This window comes from Tenrec ecaudatus, chromosome 11 (assembly GCF_050624435.1).
Source record: "Tenrec ecaudatus isolate mTenEca1 chromosome 11, mTenEca1.hap1, whole genome shotgun sequence".
Lineage (NCBI taxonomy): Eukaryota > Metazoa > Chordata > Mammalia > Afrosoricida > Tenrecidae > Tenrec > Tenrec ecaudatus.
This window is the reverse complement of record NC_134540.1, coordinates 51898871-51924160: the sequence shown is the minus strand read 5'-3', so window position 1 is coordinate 51924160 and position 25290 is coordinate 51898871. Positions and strand designations below refer to the sequence as shown.

Sequence of the window (25290 nt, the reverse complement as noted above, 5' to 3'; positions counted from 1 at the left end):
ATCCCTAAGAAATTCCAGGGTTTTAGACGTTATCTTCTCAGAGTGCAAGGCAGTCTGTGTGGTAGTTACATAATCTGTTGTCATTTTGAGACTTAAAAAAGTGAAGGTGTGGAGTTTAGCCTGTCAACCAGGTCGCAGCTCAATGACCTTATTTGGAGCCACTAAGGAGATAAATAGCTCGCTGGAGGCGGGACACAGACACACTCCCTGCAAGACATTCTGGTTGAGAAGACACATGGAGCTACACTAGAGCCCTGGAACTGAAAGAGCTATGTGGAGACCCTGCCAGTGCTAAGATGCTTACAAGGCCACTGGATCCATAAGACTTTCCACCCACTGGCCTGTGATCTTCCTGCATTTAACATTATTACATGTGTTTTGTGGCTCTGAAGAGGAATTTATAGATTGGTATCAAACATATGGGCTGGATCTGGACTGTTTTCTCAATCTTCAATTGCTCTTGTATTTAAAGCTCTTTCTTATACACATATAAGTCTCCCTGGATTTCTTTCTCTAATCTACCTGGACTAACACATCTCAGTCTCAAATTCTTTGCATAAAGTTCACCATAAATCCCACATCCAAAAATTATCCATCAGGCTGACTGCCGAAATATATGCCCAGAAGACAATGCTTGAAAATGCTCAGGAGTCTTTACACATGTGCTTGATACAATGGGTATATGTATGGATTGTGATAAGAGTTGTATAAGCCCCCAATAAAATGATTTTTTAAGTGAAAAATGCTCAGGAGTCATATATCTCAAAATCTTTGTATATTTTGAAAAACATTCAAATTTATTCATAATAGTTAACTTCACAGAGTTAATTCAACTAGTTATTTATTGTACATTGAATGCAACATCTTCACTAGACTGGATGCTCAAGGGTCAGGGATGACCTGTTAGTGAACTCCATCCTGATCAAACATTGAGATTCACCATATTTACATGAGGCAAAGCAGCATCAGCAAAGGGCTGTCACTTACTTCTAGGACCATAAGCATTGAAATTGCATTTCCAACACACATCCTTAAGAGCCACATCCTTAAGAGCCACACATACACACACGTCTCTCTAGCTTTTAAAAACGTTTATCTCATCGGTGCCTAGTATTCAAGTTTAAAAGTTAAAGCAAAATCTATGTCGCCACACGTAGGTGCTGCACACATCTCGAGGTGTCATTGGCTTCTGTGTTGTAAGAGGCAGCCGCAGTTTGAGTCAGTTCGTCTAGGAGGGAGACGGCTGAGGGGCAGCACAGGAGACCGGGACAGATGAGCAGGAGCAGCCTAACCCCCTTCCCTTCGGACAGCCCAGGAAGAGCTGCGCAAGTCTAGTGCTGCAGGCCCCACGCATCACACGTCCCCATCTGAACGATGCTATTGTCGGGTCCTTTACTCAGGGCAAGTTTGATACACGTACAAAGACTGGGTGCGGAGGAGTCACATGAAGCTTTGACTTTGCATTCTATTCAATAGTGCCACACGGCCCACGCTCCTTCTTTGTGTGGTGTTCTGGTCAATGTAAATGGGGGTGGGGGGTGGACAGAGTGGGTTTTCAAATTCAGAATTAACTGGGCTCTTGAAAAGTAGGGTATGGAGATGTTTGTGGCTCTGCCATCTCACCCAGTAGTTTGACATCAATAAACCAAATGAAACCCGAGGGGGCATTCTGACCCACATGACACTGAGAGGCAGAGCAGAACGGCGCCTTAGGGTTTCCCGGGCTGTCAATCTTCGCTGGCGCAGACAGCCTCATCCTTCTCCTGTGGGGTGGCTGGTGGGTTTTGAACCACCAGCCTTACAACATGAGGCCCAGCACTTTGCCCACTGCACCCTGGGCTCCTTTTGACACCAATACTACACATAAAAACACTCAAATGGCGCAGACTGATGGATGGCAGTGCAGCCGAGGGGGCGGGCACACAGTTAGCACTCCTTGTCGAACATCTGCCAAACTAAACCCCAAGGGAAATGTGGTCGAAAGGCACAAACATGCTGACCCTGAGGTTTGGGGGTGGTGGTGGTTGAATTGGTTTGTTATTGGGTAATTAGACACAATTAAAAATAAATGTTGGTGGCTGCATTCCCTTGTCAAGACTTGACAAGAGCTTGAAAAGACTACTGATCACCCTAAGAATAAACAGAGCCTAAGAACTGGGTCTGTCGGAAATCCGTTTCCTTTGGTTGATATTGCATGCGATAGGCTTGAGCCAGAGCTGGAGGTGCTGCGGTTCTTCTGCAAAGGGTCATTCTCCGCCGCTGTCCCTGCCTTCCAAATTCCAGTCCACGGAGCATGAGGGGGGTAGGAAGCGGCCTCTTTGCTCATCAGGAATTCTGAAGAGATTCCCCATCTCTTCCCTGCAGACAGATGAGGTATTTCTAGGAAGCAGTATGTTTGCCTTCCCTCCTCAAGCCACGCTGATTTACAGATGAGTCTGATACAGAAGACCCTGCACATCTATATACACAGTAATTAACATAGAAATACATTGCATACAACCAACCATTACAGACAGTGTCCAGATGAAGGTGCAGATCTACTTCAAGGGCTAAACACATTTCACACATAAATTAAAACAAAAACACAGTGTTGTCCACTTTGTAAGAATTTAAAAAAAGAAATACACAGCAACCAGAAAGTGCCCTCTTCCCGAGAGGTCCACTGCTCATAGAAGCCTGCCTCTCAAAGAGTAGCCCCAACTCTTCGCTTTGGTTCCGTTTTCCCAGACCCAGGGCTGTACCCCTTAATTCCAGGAATGCACCCCCAAGGGAAAATGCTTGTGGATGAAGTTGAAGAGGGGCTTCCAGGTAGATATCGAGACACCCTTCCATAGGCACCCCCCACCACCATGCTGTCTGTAGAAAATCAAGCTCCGTGGGAACCCCCCCACCCCTCCACCTCTAGCCTCTGGTGGGAGAAAGGGCATCGGACCCTCGTTGGGCAGGTCACCCCCCCCAGGAAATGTCAGGCTCCAAGGTGAAGCAGGCGTGTCTTTACATCAGTCTCCGGCATCCCCCAGGATCTTGTAGGAACAGAGGATTGGGTCCAAAGGCTAGAAGTTTAAAGGCGTTTTCAGAGAACCAGTGTGAACAAAGCCCAATGGGATTTTTCTCAGGAGGTTACGGGTTTTGTGCAGATGGCAAAACCCAGTCTGACGGCGTCCTCTCGGTCCAGGAAAGGTCAAGTGTGTCTGGCACAAGGGAGTGGCACCTTATAATTTAAGAAGACAAGAGGGGAGAGGGAGGAGGCGAGGGTGCCACTTCCGGCTGCAGGGCTCTATCGCTGTCCGGCCTCGCGGATACGGCAGGCCACGGCGGTGATGAGAGCCGCCCCCTTCCCGCTGCCGTCCTCAGACTCCAGGAAGGACACGTCGCACCGCGGGGCCAGGTCCTGCACCGTCTCATGCATTATTTTTGCAAAGCTGGAAAAGGTGAGGGGGAAACAGAGGAAGAAACAAACAAACAAACAAACAAACAAAAGCGCTTCAGTCAAAATCGATAGGTGTTCTCTGTGATGAGCCACAACGTGAGGACACTGGAAAGGTAGGAATCCACCATGGTGACACACTGAAGGCTGCTTCTGTGTCACCTCCCAGGCAGCCGGGCCTCCGGGAGGCGTTCCCAAACCCACTGTCACCGCTGCCACGTCGGGGAACTAGGACTGGGCTCTCAGACAAAGGCCTGGCATTCTGACAAATCTAGTCTTAAAATGACCCAGCCATGGAAACCTGCAGAAGAACACACACGCTCATGACCTTGAAAGGGAAGGCCGGGCCACGGGCCTCTTAGTTCCCAAGGGGCTGCCTCCCGTCATGCGCACACACTCCTCCGAAGCGCCACTAACGGGCAAAGGAACAGGCTGGGGGCTTGCAGTTGGTACATCACAATGCCCCCAGATAGCCCCATTTGAGATGGGACCAGAGGAAGCTGAAAGATGGTCCACTGAAATCGAGGACAGAAGGGTGCTAAGACTGCACCAGGTGAGAGGCAACCTGCTTGGAAGCCCCAGGTTTCACCGTCAAAGCAAGGCCATCGCCCTGTGGCGTCCCAGCTCTCCCGGGTTCACTGTAGTTGAGGGCAGAGGCACCTGTGCCAAGCCCTGCGCCCACTCCTCATCTGCGAGGATCGGTATCACGAGACACCGCTAACCCCGAACCAACAGAGCTGCTGATGCCCGGGCAATCACTGGAGACTCTGGGCAGGTTGTCTCCCTCCTTGAATCAGCTCTCACCAGAGAGCTAACATTTCCATCAAAGAGTCGCTCCCTCCATCCACTCCCCAGGCCAGGGACAGCCATTTATTCTCTAAACCTTCAGGTGCAAAGCAGTCCCGGTGGGGCAGCCAGGGTGGGGCACTTCATGACTTAAATGATTGATTCAAAAGCACATGCAAATGAGAGAGGGAGGGAAGATGGAGATGGTAGGAAGGGAGAGGAATGGTGAGAGTGGAAAAGAATTTAATGCGGCACTTCCAAACTCAGGGCTCAGCAAACCTTCTCTGTAAAGGTCCACGTCATAACTATCTTCAGCTTGGGGGTCATGTCGATTCAGTCTCAACTACACTGTTGTTCTCCCATGAAATAACCCTAGCCAATAAATCGAAGAGAGGAGTGGGCACAGCTGCTGGCTGTTAAGGCGATGGACAGATCTCAGCTGCAGCAGCGAAGTCCTGCTCTGGGTGGTGGAAAGCTCTTGCACCAGAGCGCCAACAAACATTTCCTTGAATGTGCCTCGCAGCCGACATCTAGACACGAGCCAAACACCCCTCCCTCAGCAGAACAGAGTGGAGACAATTATGAGGATGGCCAGGGGCTGGGCAGTGTTTTGCTTTGAGTCCGATTCAACCAGGGCAGGGGGAGTGGTGGGGGTGGGGGGGGGGCACCTAACAACAACTCCTCTGGAAAGACAGAGCCGGGTGTGTTTGCCGAGCATTGCCGACTTGCAGCTGGATTATTGCTCAATGGAAATACTTTTCTTCTCAAAATGCGGACAGTAGATCGGAGGAGTTAAAGAGCCCCCATTCAAAGGCTCACTAGTCTGCTCTGAAACGGGACAAACCTGCACCTTCTGCGTGGATGCGTCCCCTGAAACCCTAACTGCTATGGGGAGAGCGGGTCACGGGGAAGAGATGCCAGAGGTCTCTGTGGAGAATTCAAAAATAAGTATGACTCAACAGGCTCTGTCTATGTCTGTACAGACCCGTAGGAAATAGAAAAGCAAGGGGCTCATTCAACACAGGGGTCCGTCCCTGGCAGACTGGCAGAGGGGAGTGAAGGATCCTACGTGTGTGTGTGTGTGAAATCAACTTGACGGTGATGGGTGTATGCATACAATTGTGACTCAGAGAAACCCTTATAGGACACAACAGAACTGCCCTGGGGGGGAGGGGGGCCTAGGCCACAGTCATTATGGGAGCAGATCACTGGGCCTCTCCTCCCACAGTGGCTGCTGGGTTCCAACCACCACCCTGATGGCTTAGCAGATGAGAGCTTAACCACTGCGCTCCACCAGGACCGCTCACATGCACACATCCCCACACATTTTCATGACATATATTCTCCGGAGTGCCTGAGGCTCTGGGACGAAGAAGAGAAAGCGAGGAGGGAACCACCCGGAGGGAGCACCGGAGGGAGCAGCAGGGTGGGGGCGAAGCACTCACTGAGGGTGGAGCTTGTAGAGGGTGCCATCCACGCCCACGGTCACTTTGAGTGTGTCCAGATCACGGTTCTCCCGTATTTTGTCCACCACGGCCGCCATGCCTGCCCCACAGAGTTGGGCCGCCCTCCGCGCCACCACGGCGCACACCTCCTTGACAATGATGCTGTCGTCGCAGGTGCTCTCCAGCCCCAGGTGCTGCAGGATGGCCCGCACCTGCAGCAGGGCCAGGCAGTCACTGGCAGGAGGGAGGGAGGGAGACAACCAGGGTCAGTCGTTTGCCACGAGGGGTGCACGGCCCACTGCTCCCCACCGCAAGCACCCAGCTCTTTCCGTAGGGTAGGCTCTGTCATGGTCTCTAGCCATCTGGGAGGGCCATCCAGACCACTTCCTGGGAGGTTTCCTGGCCCAGACCAATCCCCCAAATCAGCTTCCTGCTCATTCTGCTTTACCTACCACAAAACCAAAGGAAACCTGCTCTCTGTGAATGTCCCTGCTCTGGGAATCATAAAGGCAGGGACCAGGGCTGAACTTGACAGTTGTCAGGCGCCTAGCTTTTTCTTGTCCACTCTCCCATTGCTGTTCTCAGACAAGCATCTGATCCTCGCCCCCAGCCCAGGTGGCACTAGGTTCAGGAAACAAACGCAGATGGTTGTGTCACAAGAAAACAAACCCGGTCATAAAGCGGACTGTTGTCGAGCCCCGGCTTGGGCTGCTTGCACACAAGCAGACACGCTGACTGGGACACATTCTTTCTACCCACTGAAGCACATGCCCTGGGGTTGCGGGTGCCAGCCACCTAGGCCCTGGCTTTGGTGTGCTGGAGAGAAACGGCACGGTATGCATTTTTAAAGGGCTCTGAAAGTCCCTGCTCTGCCTGCCTGGAGAGGGGGCTGGGCTGAATGATGCTCAACGGCCGACCACAGCCGGCAGTGAGCAGGAGCCCCCACTGCAAGCACAAGTGCTTTCAATGCGTGACCCTCCTCTGTGCGTTTCTACCACATCCCAGAGGCAGGTACCTTCCTCCCTTTGACATGGGCCTAAAGCCCAACAATATTACTCTTCGTGGCTCACAACAGCTTGGGAGAAGACACTTTTTTCATGAAGATGTGACATATTTGCCCTTAAAATGTCTTGCTGGTGGCAGTCCCCCTCACATCCCCACCTACAAGAGAACAAAACACTGCTGCCTTCACAAGCACCTTCACAAGCACCGGTATGGGTGTCCATTGTTGGAGCTACAACACAGCGCTTCCAACCCAGGAGCCGCTCGTCTTTCAGCCCTCACTCGGGCACCATTCTGCTCTGATCCACACACAGGTCGACTTGCCTCCGAATCTGTCTTACTCTGGAAGTTCCACTGAAACCTGTTCACCGTGGCTGATCCTTCTGAGATCGAACTACAGTAGCATGGCGTCCAGCACCAGAGCAACATGCGAGCGACCACTGCAGGCACGCTCTCAGCTCAACTGTCCCTCACAAGGTCCTCTAACCCCCGCAGACAGTGAACATGTTACACTACACTGACGTTCATGTAAGCCATGCCGGATCTTACTTCCTTCAGCTTGTCCTTCCATGAGAAGAGAGGAGGACCCACTGCCACCCCATCACAGCCCGTGAGTGCTCACCTCTCAATCTGAGACAGGAACTTGGTTTCAAAGATCCCCCTGGTCTTGAGTCGTTCTGAGATGCGGCCACGGAAGAGCAGTCCACGCTTGGTGAAATCGATGAGGATGTTGCGCACAATCTCACCCAGGTACATGCCACTGATCATTTTCTCGAACCTGTGACGGGGCAGTGGTCACAGAGCTAAGTGGGATAGTGGTGGCATGTACGGAGACAGGAAAGACCAGCTCACTACCCCCTGCACACACACACCAGAAAGAAGAGGACAGACGGACAGATTCGCCCATGGTCAAAGAGGAAATGCTAACCCATTGCTGGGACAGGGCTGTAGGTGTGCACCTTCAGTGTAACTGAGCCCGGTGTCTAAGGCTCATTGGCCCCAGCTCCTCAGGGAAGGACACACACACCCCTAGCGTACTTCAGCAAGAAGGTACGATGCTGAGTCGTGGCCCTTCCCTTGTCATTCATGACACTTTCCCATTGAACCAATCATTGTCGCTCACGTAACTTGCTCACTGCTGTCCAGTCGGCTCCCTTGATGTGGTACCTCCATGCAAGATGGAACAATAAGATACCCCCATCCTGGCCCATCCCATTGATTGGTGTCAATGAACTACTGTGATCCAGTTCTCATCGGCTGATTTTCAGAAAGAGATTTCCTTTCTTCCTAGTTTGTTTTAGTCTGAAAGCTCTGCCCAAACCTGTTCAGCATCGTAGCAACACACAAGCCTTCAATGCCAGACCAGTGGTACCAGGTCTCCTACATGGGAGGTGAGAATTCTATCTCTGAACCAGCACTGTCCGACTCAAGTCGTAAGGGATGACCAAAGCTGCCCTGGGCTATCCACTCCAACAAAACATGATTAAGCAACGGCTTACAGACCTTGGGGCCCTGCGTAGGGTCCTAAACAGAGTCCAGGTCTCTGGCTTCACTCAAGGCTACCACTCGCATGTGCCTTACCCAGACCCTTTTCCACCATTAAGGTTGCCTGCCTGGCCCCTGGAGGCACGTTAGTCTGCGACCTCGGCTCCAGGCAAATGTTTTGCCAAGTGTATTCTCCAAAACCTTGGCTCCTGATCAATCTGACTACGAAACACTACATACAACACCTCCGTTCTGGAAAAGTGTGTTGGATCTTAAGCTACCGTCTCAGCTGAGATCCACATGGCTGCACTCTGCAAACTGGAGCTGGAGGCAGATGGCACCAGACGCTGGGTAGCTGGAGGGGAAGAGGGGACTTGCTTTGTCTGTTTGCTGCCTCTCCCTGTCTGCATCACCCAGCAAGGGCTCCTTCACGCTGACAGCAGCAGGCGGCTCGTTTTCTGTTTTCCCACACAGCTCCAGACGTAGCTTCGAACACCCACACCCTTTGCTCTCCCAGTCCTTCAGTGGGCTCTTCCTCTTGCGCTGACCAGCACTCTGTCCCTCAGTGGCATCTAAAACCCGTGTGACCGTGTTTGTTTTCCCAATCGGATGGGCTGAGCCAGCCACACAGTACAACCGGACAAAAGGCTTTAGTGTAGCATTTTCCAAACGTACTTGACAAGAGACCTGGTTCCCTTAGAACAGCGGTTCTCAACCTGTGGGCCATGACCCCTTTGGGGGTCGAACAACCCTTTCACAGGGGTCTCCTAATACATCCTGCATGGCAGATATTTACATTACAATCATAACAGTAGCAAAATGACAGTTACGAAGTAGCAACGAAAATAATTTGGTGGTTGGGGGTCACCAGGACATGAAGAACTGTATGAAAGGGTCGTGGCATTAGGAAGGTTGAGAACCACTGCCTTAGAGCCTTCTTCTTCAGGAGGACCCGCGAGGCACGTAGGTTTAAGCACTCAACTACTAGCCGCCTTGGAAAGCAGGCCTGGTGCCCTCCTTCTGAAAGGTCGTGGCCTTGAACACAGCTGTACTCTGCGCACATGTGGTCAACTCAATGGCACCTAGCAACTCCTTTGTCCGGTAAGACCCGTCTTAATATCTGTCTCAGCATCCTGAAGGTCCCTACTGGAGAGCATCTAGTCCCACACCACTGCCCAGCTCCGGGGTGCATGGAACTCCACCGACCTCTGCTTGCCAGCGTTGAGGGAAAGCTCATCCACGGCCACATCAAATTCGGTGCGGATGTCGTCTAGGGAGCCATTGTCCCCAAAGGCACCCCACTCCATGTTGACACACATCCGCCCTTCCTCTCCTTCCACCAGTTCCACATTCCGCATCTCCTCCATGTAGCAGGCATTGCTGCCCGTGCCTGCCAATCACAGAGAAGTCAGGCCCACCGTCCTCCCCACCCATGGCTGTGTGTCCTGTGTAGTAAGGCATGTTTATCACTTACAGGACTTTAGGTAAGTGCTAAAGCCTTGGACTGGGGCTGTGGGCTGTGGGCTGTGTGCTATTGAGCTAGGGGAAATGGAGTATTGAAAAGATTGAGCTCAATCAGGTGGAAATCAATCAACTAATTAATCATGCCTGCTTAATGAAGCTTCGGTGGAAACTAGGGGCTGAGCTTCCTGGGTTGGTAATACCCCGTGCAATACTGCTACACGCCATCACACCATCAGGAAGATGACATGCCTCTGAGGACACAGAAACTTCACGTTTGAAACCTTCCAGCCCCACATTCTGTTCTATGCATGTCTTCCTTTGGGGCTGGTTCTGCATTGTCTCATTTTGCTATAATAAAACTATAAGCATATAGTTTATAACCGCTGGGTTTGTGAGTGTTTCTACAAAATTATTAAGCCTGAGAGAGTCCACAAGAACCTCCAAATTTGTAGCTAACTGGTCAGAAGTGAACATGACCTGGGGGAGACCCTACCTGGAGCCTGGTGTCTGAAGCTTGGGCAGGGGTGGCAGTCTAGAGAACGGTGCCCTTGACCATGAGTTTGGCCAAGTCCAAGCAGGACCATGCAGGAGGGGTAGTCCTTACCAACAATGAGGCCGACTTCACAGTGAGGGTCCTCATAACCACAGGTCATCATCGTTCCAACCGTGTCATTCACCACAGCCACCACATCCAGGTCAAACTCCTGAGAGGGCAGAAGCAGAACCCCCAAGCACAAATGAGCCACAATGTCTTCATCCAAGATACTTTCCAGGAAAATCGATAGACTGTATGCAGCATGGTTTGCTTTCTCAGCTCATTCAAGTCTCTGTTCAGCAGTATCTCCTCTGCACAGAGGCCTTCCCTCACTGCAGGACTAAAACTAGAAGCCCAATCTCACTATCTAGCCTTCTCACCAAACCTCATTTTTCTTCATAGTTCCTAATAGTGCCTGACACATGATGGTAAACATATGTGTTTCCAGCACATACATGTCACATGGGCCATGGATTTGCTGTGGTCATTACTGAGCCCTTGGTGGCATGACACACAGTGGACACCCAATAATTAGTCAGTGACTATCTGAATGCTCAAATAACAAGACAGTGGGGGCACACAGCCTCAGGCCACGTTTCTCCCACCTCTCGACGGTGAATTGCTTCTTTCAGCAGGTTGACCACATCCTCGCCTTCGCAGCCGGATGCCTTGAAGCCTTTAGTCCATTTGAGGAGGATGCTCTGAAGGAAAAACAAACAAACAAACCACATAATTAGGGATAGGGTACCAGGCATGGGTTCCTAAGCTGTTCTCAGAATCCCATTTGGGCTTCTATGGTACCATCTCTATTGGTCAGAGAGAGTCCCTGAAGTAACCAATGATCTTACCCGCCTGTGGTAATTACATAATCTGTTGTCAATTTGAGGGTTAGGAGTGACGGGGTAGAATTTAGCCTGTCAATCAGATCGCAGTTTGATGACTTCATTTGGAAGTGCCATGGACAGAAATAGCTCATTGGAGGTGGGACACACGCTCGCTCCCTGTGAGACATTTCTGATAAGAAGCCACATGAAGCTACTCTTATGCAGCGAGAGCCCTGAGAGCTGGAGGAGCCACATGGAGACCCTGCCAGCGCTGAGATGCTTGCAATGCCACTGGATCCACAAGACTTCTCACCCACTGGTCTGTGATCTTCCTGCATTCGGCATCATGGCATGTGTGAGTCTAAGAGGGCTTTAAAGATTGGTATCAGGCATATGGGCCAATATTGGACTTATGGACTTGCTCTGGACTGGGCTGAGATGTTTTCTCAATATTCAATTGCTCTTGTATATAAACCTCTTTCCTATACACATATAAGTGTCTCTGAATTTGTTTCTCAAGTCTACCCAGACTATACACCGCTCAATGATTCTAACCTGTTTGGAAGGTGCTGTTAGTTTGGTCTCTTGAGCACCTTCTGTGCACCGCCAGAGACCGAATTGTCATCCACACCACTTCACCCTCACAGCAGCCTTATGAAGCACTCCTCACTACCATCCCCCTTCAGTAACAGGGTCTGGAGTAACCAACCCAAGGCCCGTAGTTTGGAGGAAGGAAAGAGCGTTCAACCAGACGTGACAACTCCACGACAAGTCCCAGGCTGTGTGGCTCACCAGCTCATGCATTCACATCTCCACTCAACGGCCACCGCCTCCCAGAGGCCTTCCCTGACTGCACTGCTTACCAGGGCCCTTCAAAGCCTCACCCACGCTGTCTATCCTCCTTGCCTGACTTCATTCTGCCCCATTGCTTTTAAAGGCACCTGACATTTTCGTTCCATTTGTTTGCTTCCTTCACCATGCAAAGAAGCTTTGGCCCATGCCCCTCCCGTATTTCCACCAGAAGGGGCAGTGGGCGTCTCATTCCAGATCCCAGTATCTGCTGTGCAGGCCCCCTGCTTGGAGAGAATGACAGCTGTGCTCCTCCCCCACCCCTCTCTCTAAGTGGCTCAGAGTCCTCCGCGGGCCCTCATCTTTAATGTGGTCCAGCGGTCTCACAGGGCCCTCCGGGAGCAGACACACAGTGGCCGTGAACATGGCAGAGGTGTTTGGGGCTGGTGTTTAGTGAAAATAGCTCACTGGAGGCCAAATACAAGCAGAATCTCTGCTTGACTCCCTGCAAGACATTCCTGTTGACAAGCCCCATGGAGACACACTGATGGAGCCAGAGCCCTGGAGTTGGAGGAGCCACATGGAGACCCAGCCAGCACTGAGATGCTTCCACCACCACTAGATCCACAAGCCTTTTCACTCACTGGCCTGTGATCTTCCTGCATTCAGCATTATTACATGGCTGTGTGAGTCTAAAGAGAAATTTATGGATTAGTATGGACATATGGGCTAATACTGGACTCGTAGACTTGATCTGGACTGGGCTGGATGTTTCTCAATATACAATATCTCTGATATAAAACTCTCTCTTACACACAGGCGTCTCCCTGGATTTGTTTCTCTAGTCCACCCTGACTAACACGGGGGTTTTGTTCCCTGGTGCCCTGTCTGCTGCCTTAGCTCGTCAGAATACAGAGGTCCGGGGCTACCAGGGCCCTTTCCTGTGAAGTCAGCACTTACAAACACACTGGCTAGTTTGTGTGGCCACCTGTGTGGTTTCTCTTGGCCCTTGTGCTGCCTTTCATCCAGGAGTATGGAAATATACAGAAACCCGCCTAGACGTATGTGCCACACTGAATCCAGGAGATTTGGAAAAGCAAAGTACAAGTTGCACAAAGTCCTAGTTCACACAGCTGCCTCCAGACACGCGAGGGCTTCTGTCACCTTGTTTTCCCTACGCATTAGCTTCACACCTCTGTCAGAATCTTCTACTTGACACCTGAAAGCTTACTGATTGTGAGAGCACACCTGTTCAGGTGATTCTTGGGAAGGAGAGGCCCCAAGAGCTGAGGAAGTTTGCCCAAGGCCACCAGCTAATAAACACAGCTCTGTGGCTCCCGGCTGGGCAGCCTGCTGAGCCCCCGCTGGCCTTCCCATCAGCAGGATGACCTCACCAGCCACAGGTACAGAACCACCCTTTCTCCAGCTTGACCCGCTCCTGATTTTTACAATCCTCCACTTCAAACGCGGTCCTCACAGGAACATCGCAAACAGAGAACAAACTCAAGGACAACAGCATGGAATCGTACAATTCAGACACTAGTAGTTAACAAGTTGTTATGAATTGAATTGTACACCCCTTCACAAATAGGTGCCGGGACCCTAATTTCTATGCCTGGGAATTAATCTTTGGAAATGGGAGTGCCCGGGCGGTACACAGAGAAAGAATGTGAGTGTCAGAAGGGATTCTCAAGTCTGCTCTTCAGAGCAGAGTAGCTGCAGCTAATGGGAGAAAAGATGACGTAAAGTAACCGAACTGAACACTTCAAAGGAGAGAGAGTATTATACTGAAAATGTGCAAAGCACTTGCGCTAGAAATCCCCAAAGAAAGAACACACTCAGCATTGCTCAAGCTGAAAGAACCGAAGAAACAACTCAAACAACCCAAATTGAGCTGCAATACGGAAAGATACTGAGGGCAAAGTACTGAACGATGTAGGAAGCACCAAGGGAAGATGGAAGGAATGCACAGCATCACGGACTTAAGGTCACACGTCTCCAGAAGCAAGAGCCGATCAAGAACTGAAGGTATGAAGGAAGAAATCCGTGTTGCACGAGGGCATTGGCAAAAGCCAGGGCTCTGGGGCCTGGCAGGATAACGCGCTGAAGCAGCGCTGGGATCGCCGTGCCTCCAGGGCGCTACTCTGTGGTCCTGACGTTCTTCTAGAACAGTGGTTCTCAACCTTCCTAATGCCGCGACTCTTTTGTACAGTTCCTCGCGTTGTGGAGCCCCCAACCATAATTATTTTCGTGGCTACTTCATAACCGTAATGTTGCCACTGTTATGAATTGTAGCATAAATGTCTGATATGCAGGATGTATTTTCACTGTCACAAATTGAACATAATTAAAGCATAGTGATTATATCACAAAAACATTATGTAATTATATAGCGTGAAATATTTATTTCGAATGACAAATAAATAAAATTTTGTCTTGAAGCATGGTGGAGCATGGGTAATAGTCTTCACACCGGGTACGTGTCTGTGGGCGTATCTGCATGTGGGTGGACCCGCCTGGAGATGGATAGAGGAGCAGTGCGTCAGTTCCTAAGGCCATCAGAAATATGTTTTCAGATGGTCTTAGGCGCCCCCTGTGAAAGGGTCATTCTACCCCCAAAGAGGTCACGACCCACAGGTTGAAAAGAGCTGTTCTAAAATAATAAAGATTATGTTCTTTGTTCAGAGGAACCCTGCTGATGTATTGGTCTGGTCTGGGGCTACCAACTGAAAGGTCAGCAGTTCAAAACCACCAGCCACTCCAGGAGGGAAAAATGAGGCATTCTATTCCTACAAAGAGTTAGTCTCAAAAGCCCACAGGGACAATTCCACCCAGTGCTACTGGGTGGCTCTGCGTCAGAATCAACTCCTAGTGAGGGTTTGGTTGATGCTCTTCTTTTCAGTTGTTTTTAATCACACCTCCAGAATGTCCCCATGTTATTGACATCTCTTCCCCTCAAACTAGTAATTGATACACGGCCATACATGGCTCATTATGTACTGAATGATTACTGTTCCTGATTTCTTTGGTATGAGAAACATTTCATTAAATGTTGCATGAATTATTTATTCATGTTTGATCATTCCCTTTGCCAAGCTGATGCAACTGGGAAGGTTCTGAAAGCCTTTTTTTCAAAGGTTTTTGTCGACACTGGGGCGGGGAATACATTGAAACAATGGAAAACTTCCCAGACCCTTAAAAGCAAAAAGGCTAATGAAGCCTGCAGGTCCCAACACGGCCAGTGGGACCCTCAGCTTATACAGGCCCTTGGAAGGTGTGTGGCTTCGAGATCAAGCATGAGGCAGGGAGCCTGGCTGAGCATGGGCGGTCAGGAGAGTGAGAGGCAGGCAGCAGGAAGGAGCAGTCGCAGGACAAGCACAGAGGCCTTTGATCCTTAAGTCCACCAGAATCCATCCCTTTCTCCCCTGCAGCCCTCCATGGTCACACTCTCCTACGTGCACACAAGCAGAGGGCAGCCCAGTGGCTGGGCATTTCCCCATAAGACCCCAGGGGACATGAAGGCCCTGGGCAAAGTGAGTCCACAGGAGAGAAGAAACCAAGAGACAGCTGGCCCTTGTGGGTGAGTCAGAGCCTGAGAAGGAGCCCTCTGTGTGTGTTCAAGATGCCTTAGTGTGGGCGGCAGGGGATGGGGCGGGGCCACCATCCTCAGGGAGCCAGTCCTGATGGGCTCTTCCCAAAGTGTGCCCCAACACAGGCCAATGAGCTCTGGGAAGTGGTGGCTTCCACGTGGGATTTTCATGGAAGAACTTTCCAAAGCATTAATTCTGCTCGTGTACCTGATGCACTCACCTCCCTGAAAGAGTGAGGAAGAGGAGGAGGCGCTGGAAACTCCAGTAGGGTGGGGTGAGCCCTGCAGCAAACACTGGCCACTGGGATGATACTCCCGTTCTGGCCAAGCTCATGCCACCTGCTTGCACCTACACTTCCCTCCCCACATCCCACACAGGTCCAGCCTGCCTCCCCCTCTCCCCCATCAACTCATTCTGCCAACTTACTCCACAGCGTGTCCTCAGATAAACCTCACACTGCATGTCTCCAGTGGTCAAAGCGCTCGGTGATAACCAAAAGGTCAGCAGTTTGAAACCACCAACTGCTCTCCAGGAGGAAATGGGGCAGATGGCTTCCATAAAGATTTATAGCCTTGGAAATGCTCTGGGGCAGCTCCACTCTGTCCTATGGGTCCACAACGAGCCAGAAGCAACTGTCAGGCAGTGGGTTGGGTTGGGTTCTGGGTCTTCTCAGGGTGTTGGCATCCCATTGGTGCCAACAGCAGTTCTTACTGAGGCTGTCTCACTGACCCAGTTGGCTAGCATCTTGAAGCAGAAGGTGTGCCTTTTGTGCCCTGGCCACCGTGTCTCCAGGGCACTGCACACAGTGAGCAAGCACAGGGATCCTAGCCAAGGGAGAGAGATGCAGAGGGGCAAGTGCACACAGAAGACGACGCTGGTATCGAACGCGCCAGCTGCGTACCCAGTGTCAAGTCCTGCCATTACTCTGTTAGCTCTCACTCCGCTCAGCTTCCGAACAACTAGAGCTGGTCTGGGACTCCCAGTCACCCCCTTCTTCCACCCACAGAAAGTGCAACGGGAAAGAACGCACACTAGAGAAGAGGTGAAGGAGCCAAACACCAACAGGAGATGGAAGCCAGGCACCGAGACCCATCCCAGGCTCAGGAGCAAGGTAACATAACTGAGAGCATCGGCTCTCGGTGTTGGAAAACCTGAACTCAAAGCCCCAGCTGTTATCTGGAGCAAAGTGCCAGACAACCCAGGAAGCGTCTGTAAAAGGGGCCCGCCCAACCTTATCTGGTGGCCAGGAGGACAAAATGCGAGAAGGCCCACAGGAAGCCCCGAACCATGCCTGGCCACCTTGAAAGGCTGATATGACGCTAGTCACCACTGTTTCGATTAGTAGCATCATCTACTTCCTGGCCAAACTCATCGAGTCCACTTCAACCAGCCTGGACATCCTCCTCCTCCTCCCATCGATGGGCCACCCTCCCGCCCCCGGCTCAGGCATGCCCTCTCCCTTTGCTCTCAATGCAACTGCGCCCCCTGCTCCGCACACACCCCTCCCTGCTCCTCTGGGGCTGGTCCAGAGCCTGCACAGCTCAACCCTGCAGAGCCCTGGGGAAGGCAGGCCGGCACGCTTACCTCATCCAGTCTGTTCTGCTGGCAGGGGAAGGAAAACGTGAAGCCCAGAGGCAGGGACACGCCCTTCATGCCCATGTACTCCAGGAAGTCAGCGATACACTGGACAATGTGGTCGAAGAGCTGCCGGGAGGGAAGGCGGGCAATGAGGGAGGGGAATCCCCGGTGGATTGCCCTGCAGCAAGGCCAGGTCATGAGCCTCAAGGCCTCCACCCAAGAGAAAGTCAAGACTGGGACACACACCTGCGTGGAGGCCATATCTGGACCCACAGCCCAGTGAGCCTTCCGCAGGACCCAGGCGAGCAGAGGAAGAACTGTCCTCCCAGTTGGCTACCTACAAGGACCCCCCATGGCCCCCTGCCTCACCTCGTCCCCCGTGCCGTGCATGATGTCCTGTGGGATGGAGTAGATCTTGTTGTGCATCTCCACCCCGCGTCGCTTCCCGTTCCGCACACGGACCAACAGGACGCGGAAATTTGTACCCCCCAGGTCCAAAGCCAGGAAGTCACCTTTCTCTGGAAAAATCAACCCAAGAAGAAAGAAGTGAGTTGGGGCTTCACCAGGATCTGGAGCACCTTCACTGAAGCCCCTTGATCATCCTGAGGGTGATGGGCTGTGACCCCCACCTCAGAGGAAAGAAAACTAGCCACCTCCTGCAGCCCCGATCACCTTAGAGATTCTCAAATGAGTTCAGATGGGACCCCAAAAAGGAGCTCCGCCTCACACAGGAAATGCTCCGAGAATACCAGGAACACCCTCCCAAAGCTCCATTCATGCTGAGCGCAGAGCTCAACTCTCTGAGCCACCCTGACGGGAAAGCCTTTGAAACGAGGAAACTCGTCTTTGCTGGGTAACTGCAAAGCTGTCTGAGCATCAGTCAGCAAGAAGGTCTCTGGGAGGCGTCTGCTTTGAGCCCTTAGGCCGAGAAGGAGGTATTTCCATCACCCAGGGCCACACAGCTGGAACGGGGCAGGACTCCATCCGGTCCTGAAACCCCTTCAGTGATGTGTGTCTCAGAATTGGAAGAAGACCAGGGCTTCTTAGGTTAGAATATCCAGCCAAGGCATCGGCAACCATTTTCTGTAAAAGGGTTACACAGTTCGGGCTTTGTGGATTCAGTGGTGTCCGTGACAACTATTCAGTATTGTCATGATTGCAGAGAGCAGCCACAGACAATATGTGGGCAGGGCTAAGGGTCAATAAAACTTTATTTACAAAAACAGGCTATAGGCTGAATTTGGATCAGGGGCCAGAGTTTACTGGCCCTTGAGCAAGGCCATGGTGGTGATTCGAAGAACTGGCTGGAGAACTTCCTGGTTTTTAATCTCAGATCCTCTGCTAGTTTTGTGACCTTGGGCAGGTTTCTGATGTTCTCTGAGTCTCGTTTTTCTGCCAAGTAACTCCACATTCATAGTGAAAACATATTAAATGGAATATGGTATGTAACATGCTTACGGAAGTTCTTACCACAGGGTGTGTAATCAATAAGTTCTGACTGTTACATTTTAGAGGGAAAATATCTTAGTCAAGCTTATGAAGCACGGCGAGTCCCTTGTCACTTAGACCAAGAAGCCTGTTGGGGTCCAGTGCTGAAGTCAAAGCTCAGTCAGGTCCACCATGGTGGGCCCGACAGCAAACCTGCCGCATACCTGTGCCATCAGGGGTGGCACACACATAGGTGGGCAGCATCTTCACGGGGGCACTGGCGTGAGTCTCCTTTCGCAGGCCTTGCTCCATTTCCACTTTCATCCTCCTCTTGATCTCCAGCAGCTGCTCGTGGCTCAGCTTCAGAGACTCCAGGGTCTTCTGTCGGGCTCGGTGTTGATCGGCCAACCGGTAGGCTACCGCAGTCACCATGGCCGCCCCCTTGCCACTGCCATCCTCCGAGCGGAGAAAGCGGACATCGCAGTCGGGCACCAGGCGTCTCACTGCCTTGTGAAGACGATTGGCAAAACTGTAGTCACCAAGACAGGAAGCCAAGAGTCCACAGTTAGCGAGTGGCCTGGTGTGTGTGGTTGAGCAGGAGCCTATTATCTCAGCCTATGCCCCAGGAGCACCTGGAGGAGTAGATGCTGGCCTCGACATCCCCAGGAATGGGGGGGATATAGAGGGGAGTTGGGGGGTGGTCACTGACTGTGCTGTGTTCACTCTACTAGGTTCCTCTCCCTGCATGCTGAAAGGAAAGAGCTCGTCTAAGAAGCCACTATCCCCTGCATGAAGTCACATAAGGCCTCCCTTCCTGATTGAACAGGCCCATAAGATTCTCAGGGAGCCCTGGTGGCACTGGGGTTGTGCATGGGGCTGCTACTGGCAAGGTCCCCTCAGGAGAAAGATGGAACTTTCTATTCCCATAAAGAGTTACAGTCTCAGAAACGCACAGGGGAGCGGCTGTGATGTTGAAGCACTGGCTGGGAGGCTGGGGGACCTCAGGCCGAGGCCTTTGGTGCCAGATAATGAAGTGTGTGACCGTGCAGTGACCTGGTATTCACAGGAAGTGAAAGATTCCTTACAGGTGCCAAGTGAAATCTGAATACATGACCCCAGGATCAAAACTCAGAGGCAAGGCAGGATAGATTCAATGCCAAGGTCACCTGAGGACACTGACAACCCATTACACTGGGATGGATAGCCCTGGAGGAGGACAGGGCACCTGAAGAGACCCCCAAAAGTCCTGAAAGAGATAGGAAGCATAGGACCTGCAAGAAAACCCTCAGTGATCTGAGGAGCCCCGTCAAGTCCAAGCTCAGTGGCCGTCAGAAACCAGGCCCCCCTTCCTGCTGGCCTACCTGAGTTACCCTTCTATTCTATGGTGCATCTCTGCCCTTCAACCCTGCAGCAGAGCTGGCCCATTCCCAGCTCTCCAGAGCCCAGCAGAGATCCCAGGTGCCGGCGAGCCAGCCCTGCCCAGTCCCCGGAACACTGACTCACTGGGGGTGTTTCTTGTAGACTGAGCCGTCGACCCCAATAGTGGAGCGAAGCCTCTCTTCTTCTCCCTTGTTCTCCTTGAGGCGCCGCAGCACGGCTGCCAGGGTGGCCGCGCACAGGTTGGCGGAGCGCGTGGACACAACCTGGCAGATCCGGTGAGTGGCCACACAGTCCTCGTGGGTCGGCTCCAGCCCGAGCCGCACAAGGATCTCGTGGGCCTTCCGGACACCATCCTTCTCCCTGGGGGAGCAAAACAAGAGCACATGGGCACTGTGTGGTACCACTGTGCCAGGCCACGGACACCCCTCAGCCCCGGCACACCCACCTCCACGGAGAGCAGACACATGTTCGGTATGCATGCGTGTGTATGGGGGTGGGGGTAGACAGTAGAACAAGGGGGAGGGGGGAATAAACTGAAGGCTACTTTCCCAAAGACAGCACATACCCTTACACACGCACACATGCACACAGCATAGATACCTATATACAAGCATGCACACATATCTACACACACGTACACATACATGCATACTTGTGTCCACACAAAAATGCTGCTCCACTGCCCCGTCCAAGTGCCCTCTTATGACCATCTTCCCTATGAGAACAACACATCCCTTATTCACCTACTGTGTGAAGGCAAGAACCTGTGCCTCGTCCCTTACACACCCAGTTGTGTGTGCGCTGTTGGCTTGTTTGAGGGTATGGCTGGAGGAGATGCCTCTGCCACCTCCATCCCCGAGCACCTGTGAGCCAAGTCATGAAGCCCACTTTCCAGCTTCCTTGCCACAAAAATGACCTAGTATTGGCCTCTGCTTTAGCAGGGAAGACAGACTCACGTGGGGGATTGGGACCTACTCCAACTTCACCAGGTGAAGCTCCACTTCATGCTGGAGCACGCACCGCTATGCCATGTGTCTGCAATGATGACCCCCTTTTAGGGGAATGGTTTATTTCAGTCATAGGAGGACTCTTGCCCCGCAGGGTTTGGCAATCAAATAGGCCCCGTTCTTCAAGAGTTTCCATGGAGAGCCAAGTCATTTGAACATCTTGACTACGCCATTAGCACCAAAATCCCTTCTTACTCCCACCTGGTCCCAGCAGTTACAAGGCATTCTGAGCCTACAAACGGAAGTCTCCAGTACAGGAATTCAGACTCCAGCCTTTGGATACTGTTAACTGAATCCCCCAAATACAAACCGGTCCGTCCTCATTCCTACCCTTGCCACTGGGGTAAAATACACACCTCAGCGCTACTCAAGGGAATCTAGAAATAGACACAATGCTAAGCTCCCCAAGGACCTATTTTCCCGTTATGAAGCAGAAGTCTGGACAGAATCCTTTTTGAGAATGACCAATATGGAAGATGCCAGAGCTTCAGGAGACGGGGGGAGGATGCAAATGAGTCACCAAGGTGCCCCAATTATTAAAACAAAGCCAGAGTCAGGCAGTCACAAAATGGCAACAGACATGGAAGAACATGCAACAGAACTGGTAGTTCAGTGGACAAATGGACATTGCTCATGCAGAGACCCAACTTGAGTGCTCAGTGCGATGTCAGTGCACCCCAAGCACGGGCACCACTCTCTGTCATTAGACGCTTCCCTGTGGCTAGGATGCCCAACAAGCTGCAGCAGTGTCAAGACAGACGAGGAAGAAAAACCTGCTGATCTACAGGCCATAAAACCCTGGTGTATTACCCGGGTCCAGTCCCACTGTGCATGGGATCACCATTAGACAGGAACCAACTGGGCAGCAGCTAAGTAAGTAAGCCAGCAAGCCCACCATGGTTCATGTTAGGTGAGGCCTTCTTGTGGTTCACCTTTAAAGGGTCAAGCACACATGACCTCTTTTCCTTAGCCCCGACCGCCCATCTACCCTCCCAAGAGGCCAAAGGAGTGAAGCTCACCCTTCAATATCTGAAACATCCTTGGTCTCGAAGCAGCCTGTGGAGAGGAGCTCTGAGCTGAGCTTTCCCCCAAAGAGCAGCTCCTCCTTGGTCATCTTCACCAGGATCAGCCTCACCAGCTCCCCCATGTACAGCCCACTGATCATCTTCTCAAATCTGTAGGGAGACACAGGACACAGACCCCACTGTCAAAGAGCTCACAGCCACGGGAGCAAGCTTTCCCCACGGGAAACGCCAACGCATGTTAGAGTGTGGTGCAGCACCGAGAAGGCCTGGGGTATGTGGGAAGGGACAGCCACTGGGGCTAGAGAAGCTGGCGAACGTGAGCTGCTCTCAGCAGGCTGCTGGGACCTTGGGCCACGGGGAAGAACATCTCGGCAGTTAAACTAAACATCCATGGCATGCCGAAGGTGCTGGGACAGCTTGACTTTTTCATTAAAGTAAGTAGTGGCTTGATTCTTGAACCTGCCCCGCAGGGAGGAGAACCTACAGAGTGCGTGGGAGAAAGCCCTGGGGATCTGCAGCCAGGAAGCCGGTGGGGGGGTGGCGCTCTGCCACAGGGATCACCAGGAGACGGACTCCACAGGCACCAAGTGAGAGGCAGAGCGGTAATTTCAAGAGACCAAGGAGTCAGTCTGACGCAATGAAGGCAGAGGTCCAGTGACCCTCAACCCACAGGGCTCCTTCTCGCTGCCGGCCCTGCATGGAAGGTCAAGGTCCGAAAACAACCAGGGCAGGGGGTGAGGGGTAAGGTTAGCAAGGCAGGTTGGGACAGCTGAACAGGAGCACAAAATGTCAGACAGTCTCGGGAACTTGGGAGGGAGTCGGCGTGGAAGTTCCTAGGGGACTGTTAGAGAAAGGCTGGGGGCGGAGGCCAAGCTGAGAGGGGTGTCAGGTACTGTATTTCTCCAACACTAGGGGACACTGTTCTCTTTGTTGAAGGAGACCCTCTGGCCACAAATGTGAGACAGACAGGGAAAACCAAGCCCTTGCCCTTTTATTTGGCCTACTTCTTGGCATGTGGGGACAGCTCTGGGTCCTAGAGAGAGGAGCCCCCAGGCCTACCAGCATGTACTAAAGCGGGCAGTGGGCTGCAGCAAGCAGGAGGCCCAGAGAAGGTGAGGGGGTGCACCGGACATTAGGTCGGACCACCAACAAGAGAGGCAACGGAGGTCGCTCAGAAATGACTGGCTCAAGACTCCAAAGCTGGGGACAGCAGACTTGGAGCTAAATAGAGACCTGACAAATTACTTTCAACTTCTGCATTGCTGGCCAGGGCGCAGTGCCCTGAGGGACATGGGGAGGAACTTGCCTGTCTGCTTTCTGATCTTCTCCCTTCCGGGCTAACTAGACTGCTGGTCCTACAGGCTGGGCTCTGAAGGGAGGGCAGTGGTGCAAAACTTTTCTTTTTTAACTCTTTCTTTCAGACAATGTTTAGAAAACATTAAGGCGAAAACATACCCCGAGCACCAACAGTTGTCTATTGTAACTGCAAGGCTGCTATGGGTGACCATGAGTTGCGGTCCTCCCAACCTCTGCTTTGTCAAAGGACAAGTCAACGAGTGTGTTGACAAGGCTGAGGTGGAGATTTTTCCTTGTGATCCCTCAAAGGGCATCCATCTGGCTACTTGGATGTAGTTCATTAGGTGGAGCAAGTGCAGAGTGACTTCTTGGCCCGTCAAGCTCTCGCCACCCACGGCAGACACAACCAGGAGGTTCAGATGAAAGTTACACGGAGGTCACAACGAGCAGACTCTCCGGTAAAGAAAGTGCTGGCCTGGCTTCGAGGGTTGGAGGCCTCTCAAAGCAGGGCTCGGTGCTAAAAGCTTTCCTAAAATAATCCCAGCCACCAGAAGGCTCAAGAGGTTGCGTTGCTCAAAACATGTTGCAATCGCCTCCAGAGCCTGCAGCCACCCCTGTTTTGAGATCTTCCCGTGGCATCTGCTTGTGAGAGTGCAATCCTGTTTCGTAAGAGCCAAAGGTAACTAAAACTCAAGTCTGGTCAGACTGCAGTGTGCAGCATTCAAGGGAAGCAAAATGTCACCACCCCCACCCACCCCCTACACACACCAGTCCACCCCCAGGGATATAACGGCTATATCCCAGAACACTATCTGGGCCAGAGTGTCCAAGGAAAGAAGTCAAGGAGGATCCTTGGCAACTTTCCCACTTGGTCCAGGGTTGACCAGTGGCTGAGACCAGAGGTTTTTTGACCCCTTGGGGTCCTGGCTATCACATGGGGAGCTTGGTCTGAGTCAAAGTCTCAGCCAGTAAATGCCGAGTCAACTAGCCAACCCTTGACCTCTGGCCAGTGACAGGGTGGGAGCTATGGGCCCAGCTCAACGTGACTTCTTTTATGTTAATTGTTTCTTGGGACAATTCATAAGTAGGAGGCAGAAAGAAAGAGCAAGAGCGCACGTTTGGACTACAATCTTTCCAGGAGGCAGCTGTGCGAGTCACAGCCAAATTATCAGTGCTGGTCTGAGAGACCTGCTTGTGCTGGCTTTTTAGATCGGTCTTGGAAATTTCATTCAAGTGTGCCAAATGAACTCAGCACCCCTATAACCAGCAGGTGTCGTGTCTTTGGCAAACCTTTAGAGATGTGAGGCTAAAGGAAAGCATGGAAACCACCGCTTAGCCCTAGCTCCATCCCTGGTTCCTCTTCCTCCCCTATGCCGAGCCCCCCCTCCAGATCACGGGGACCCTACTCACAGCTGCTTCCCGGGGTTCAGAGAGCCCATGTCGATCTCCCGGTCAAACTCAGTACGAATGTCGTTGAGCGTGCCGTCGTCCCCGAAGGCCCCCCACTCCATGTTGATGCACATCCGGCCCTCGTCGCCCTCTACCATGTCAATGTGGCGCATCTCCTCCATGTAGCAGGCGTTGCTCCCCGTGCCTGGCCGAAGTAAGGGGCTGCTCGGTGTCTGTCCACATGGCCCTCTGCACACACTCTACGCCTTCCTCGTGCCCCAGGGTCCCGCTCTCTGAGACTGCCTAGTTGGCTGGGTCTTCTCACTACTGCATTCTGGGGAATCCCAAAATGTGACCTGAACCCCGCCTCCCTTACAGCCAACACCCCGGTCCATTGGCCAGAGGGTTCTCTTACCCACGATGAGACCAATTTCGCAGTTCTGGTCGTCATAACCACAGGTCATCATGGTCCCAACTGTGTCATTCACCACAGCCACAATGTCGATATCAAAGTCCTGTGGAGACACACGGAGGGCTCTGACCTTCAGTCATCACAGAAAGTAACAGATGGGAAGATGCGGAGAAAGGGCAGCACGCCACATGGTGCTACCCAGACCAAACCCACTGCTAACGTCTCCGCTCTGTGTGACCCCCATGGGATGTCTGCGACTGTAAATCTTTACAGGAGAAGCCTCTTCTGTCTCCTGAGGAGTGGCTGCTGAGTTTGAACCATCAACCTTGGGGTTAGCAGCCCAACGCCTCACCCCTGGCTCCAGAGCCAGAGCCAGACGGACAGCAACGCAGCTCACTCTGCTTGTCTTCACTGTGGCGGTCGGGCCT

At 52.2% G+C, this 25290-nt stretch overlaps 1 protein-coding gene across 1 annotated transcript in view; it reads right to left on the bottom strand.

Annotated features, from left to right (window-relative positions):
* Positions 1-770: 770 nt before the first annotated feature.
* HK2 (hexokinase 2) overlaps positions 771-25290 on the bottom strand; it is a 76428-nt gene continuing 51908 nt past the window's right edge. The window contains exons 6-18 of the mRNA XM_075563054.1: positions 24866-24965; positions 24472-24655; positions 21760-21915; positions 19857-20093; positions 18578-18882; positions 17295-17443; positions 16932-17051; positions 10750-10845; positions 10214-10313; positions 9352-9535; positions 7283-7438; positions 5659-5892; positions 771-3422 (exon numbers count right to left, since the gene is read on the bottom strand). Coding sequence (XP_075419169.1) covers positions 3278-3422; positions 5659-5892; positions 7283-7438; positions 9352-9535; positions 10214-10313; positions 10750-10845; positions 16932-17051; positions 17295-17443; positions 18578-18882; positions 19857-20093; positions 21760-21915; positions 24472-24655; positions 24866-24965 — 2166 coding nt within the window. The 3' untranslated portion in view covers positions 771-3277. The remainder of the gene's footprint in view (positions 3423-5658; positions 5893-7282; positions 7439-9351; positions 9536-10213; positions 10314-10749; positions 10846-16931; positions 17052-17294; positions 17444-18577; positions 18883-19856; positions 20094-21759; positions 21916-24471; positions 24656-24865; positions 24966-25290) is intronic.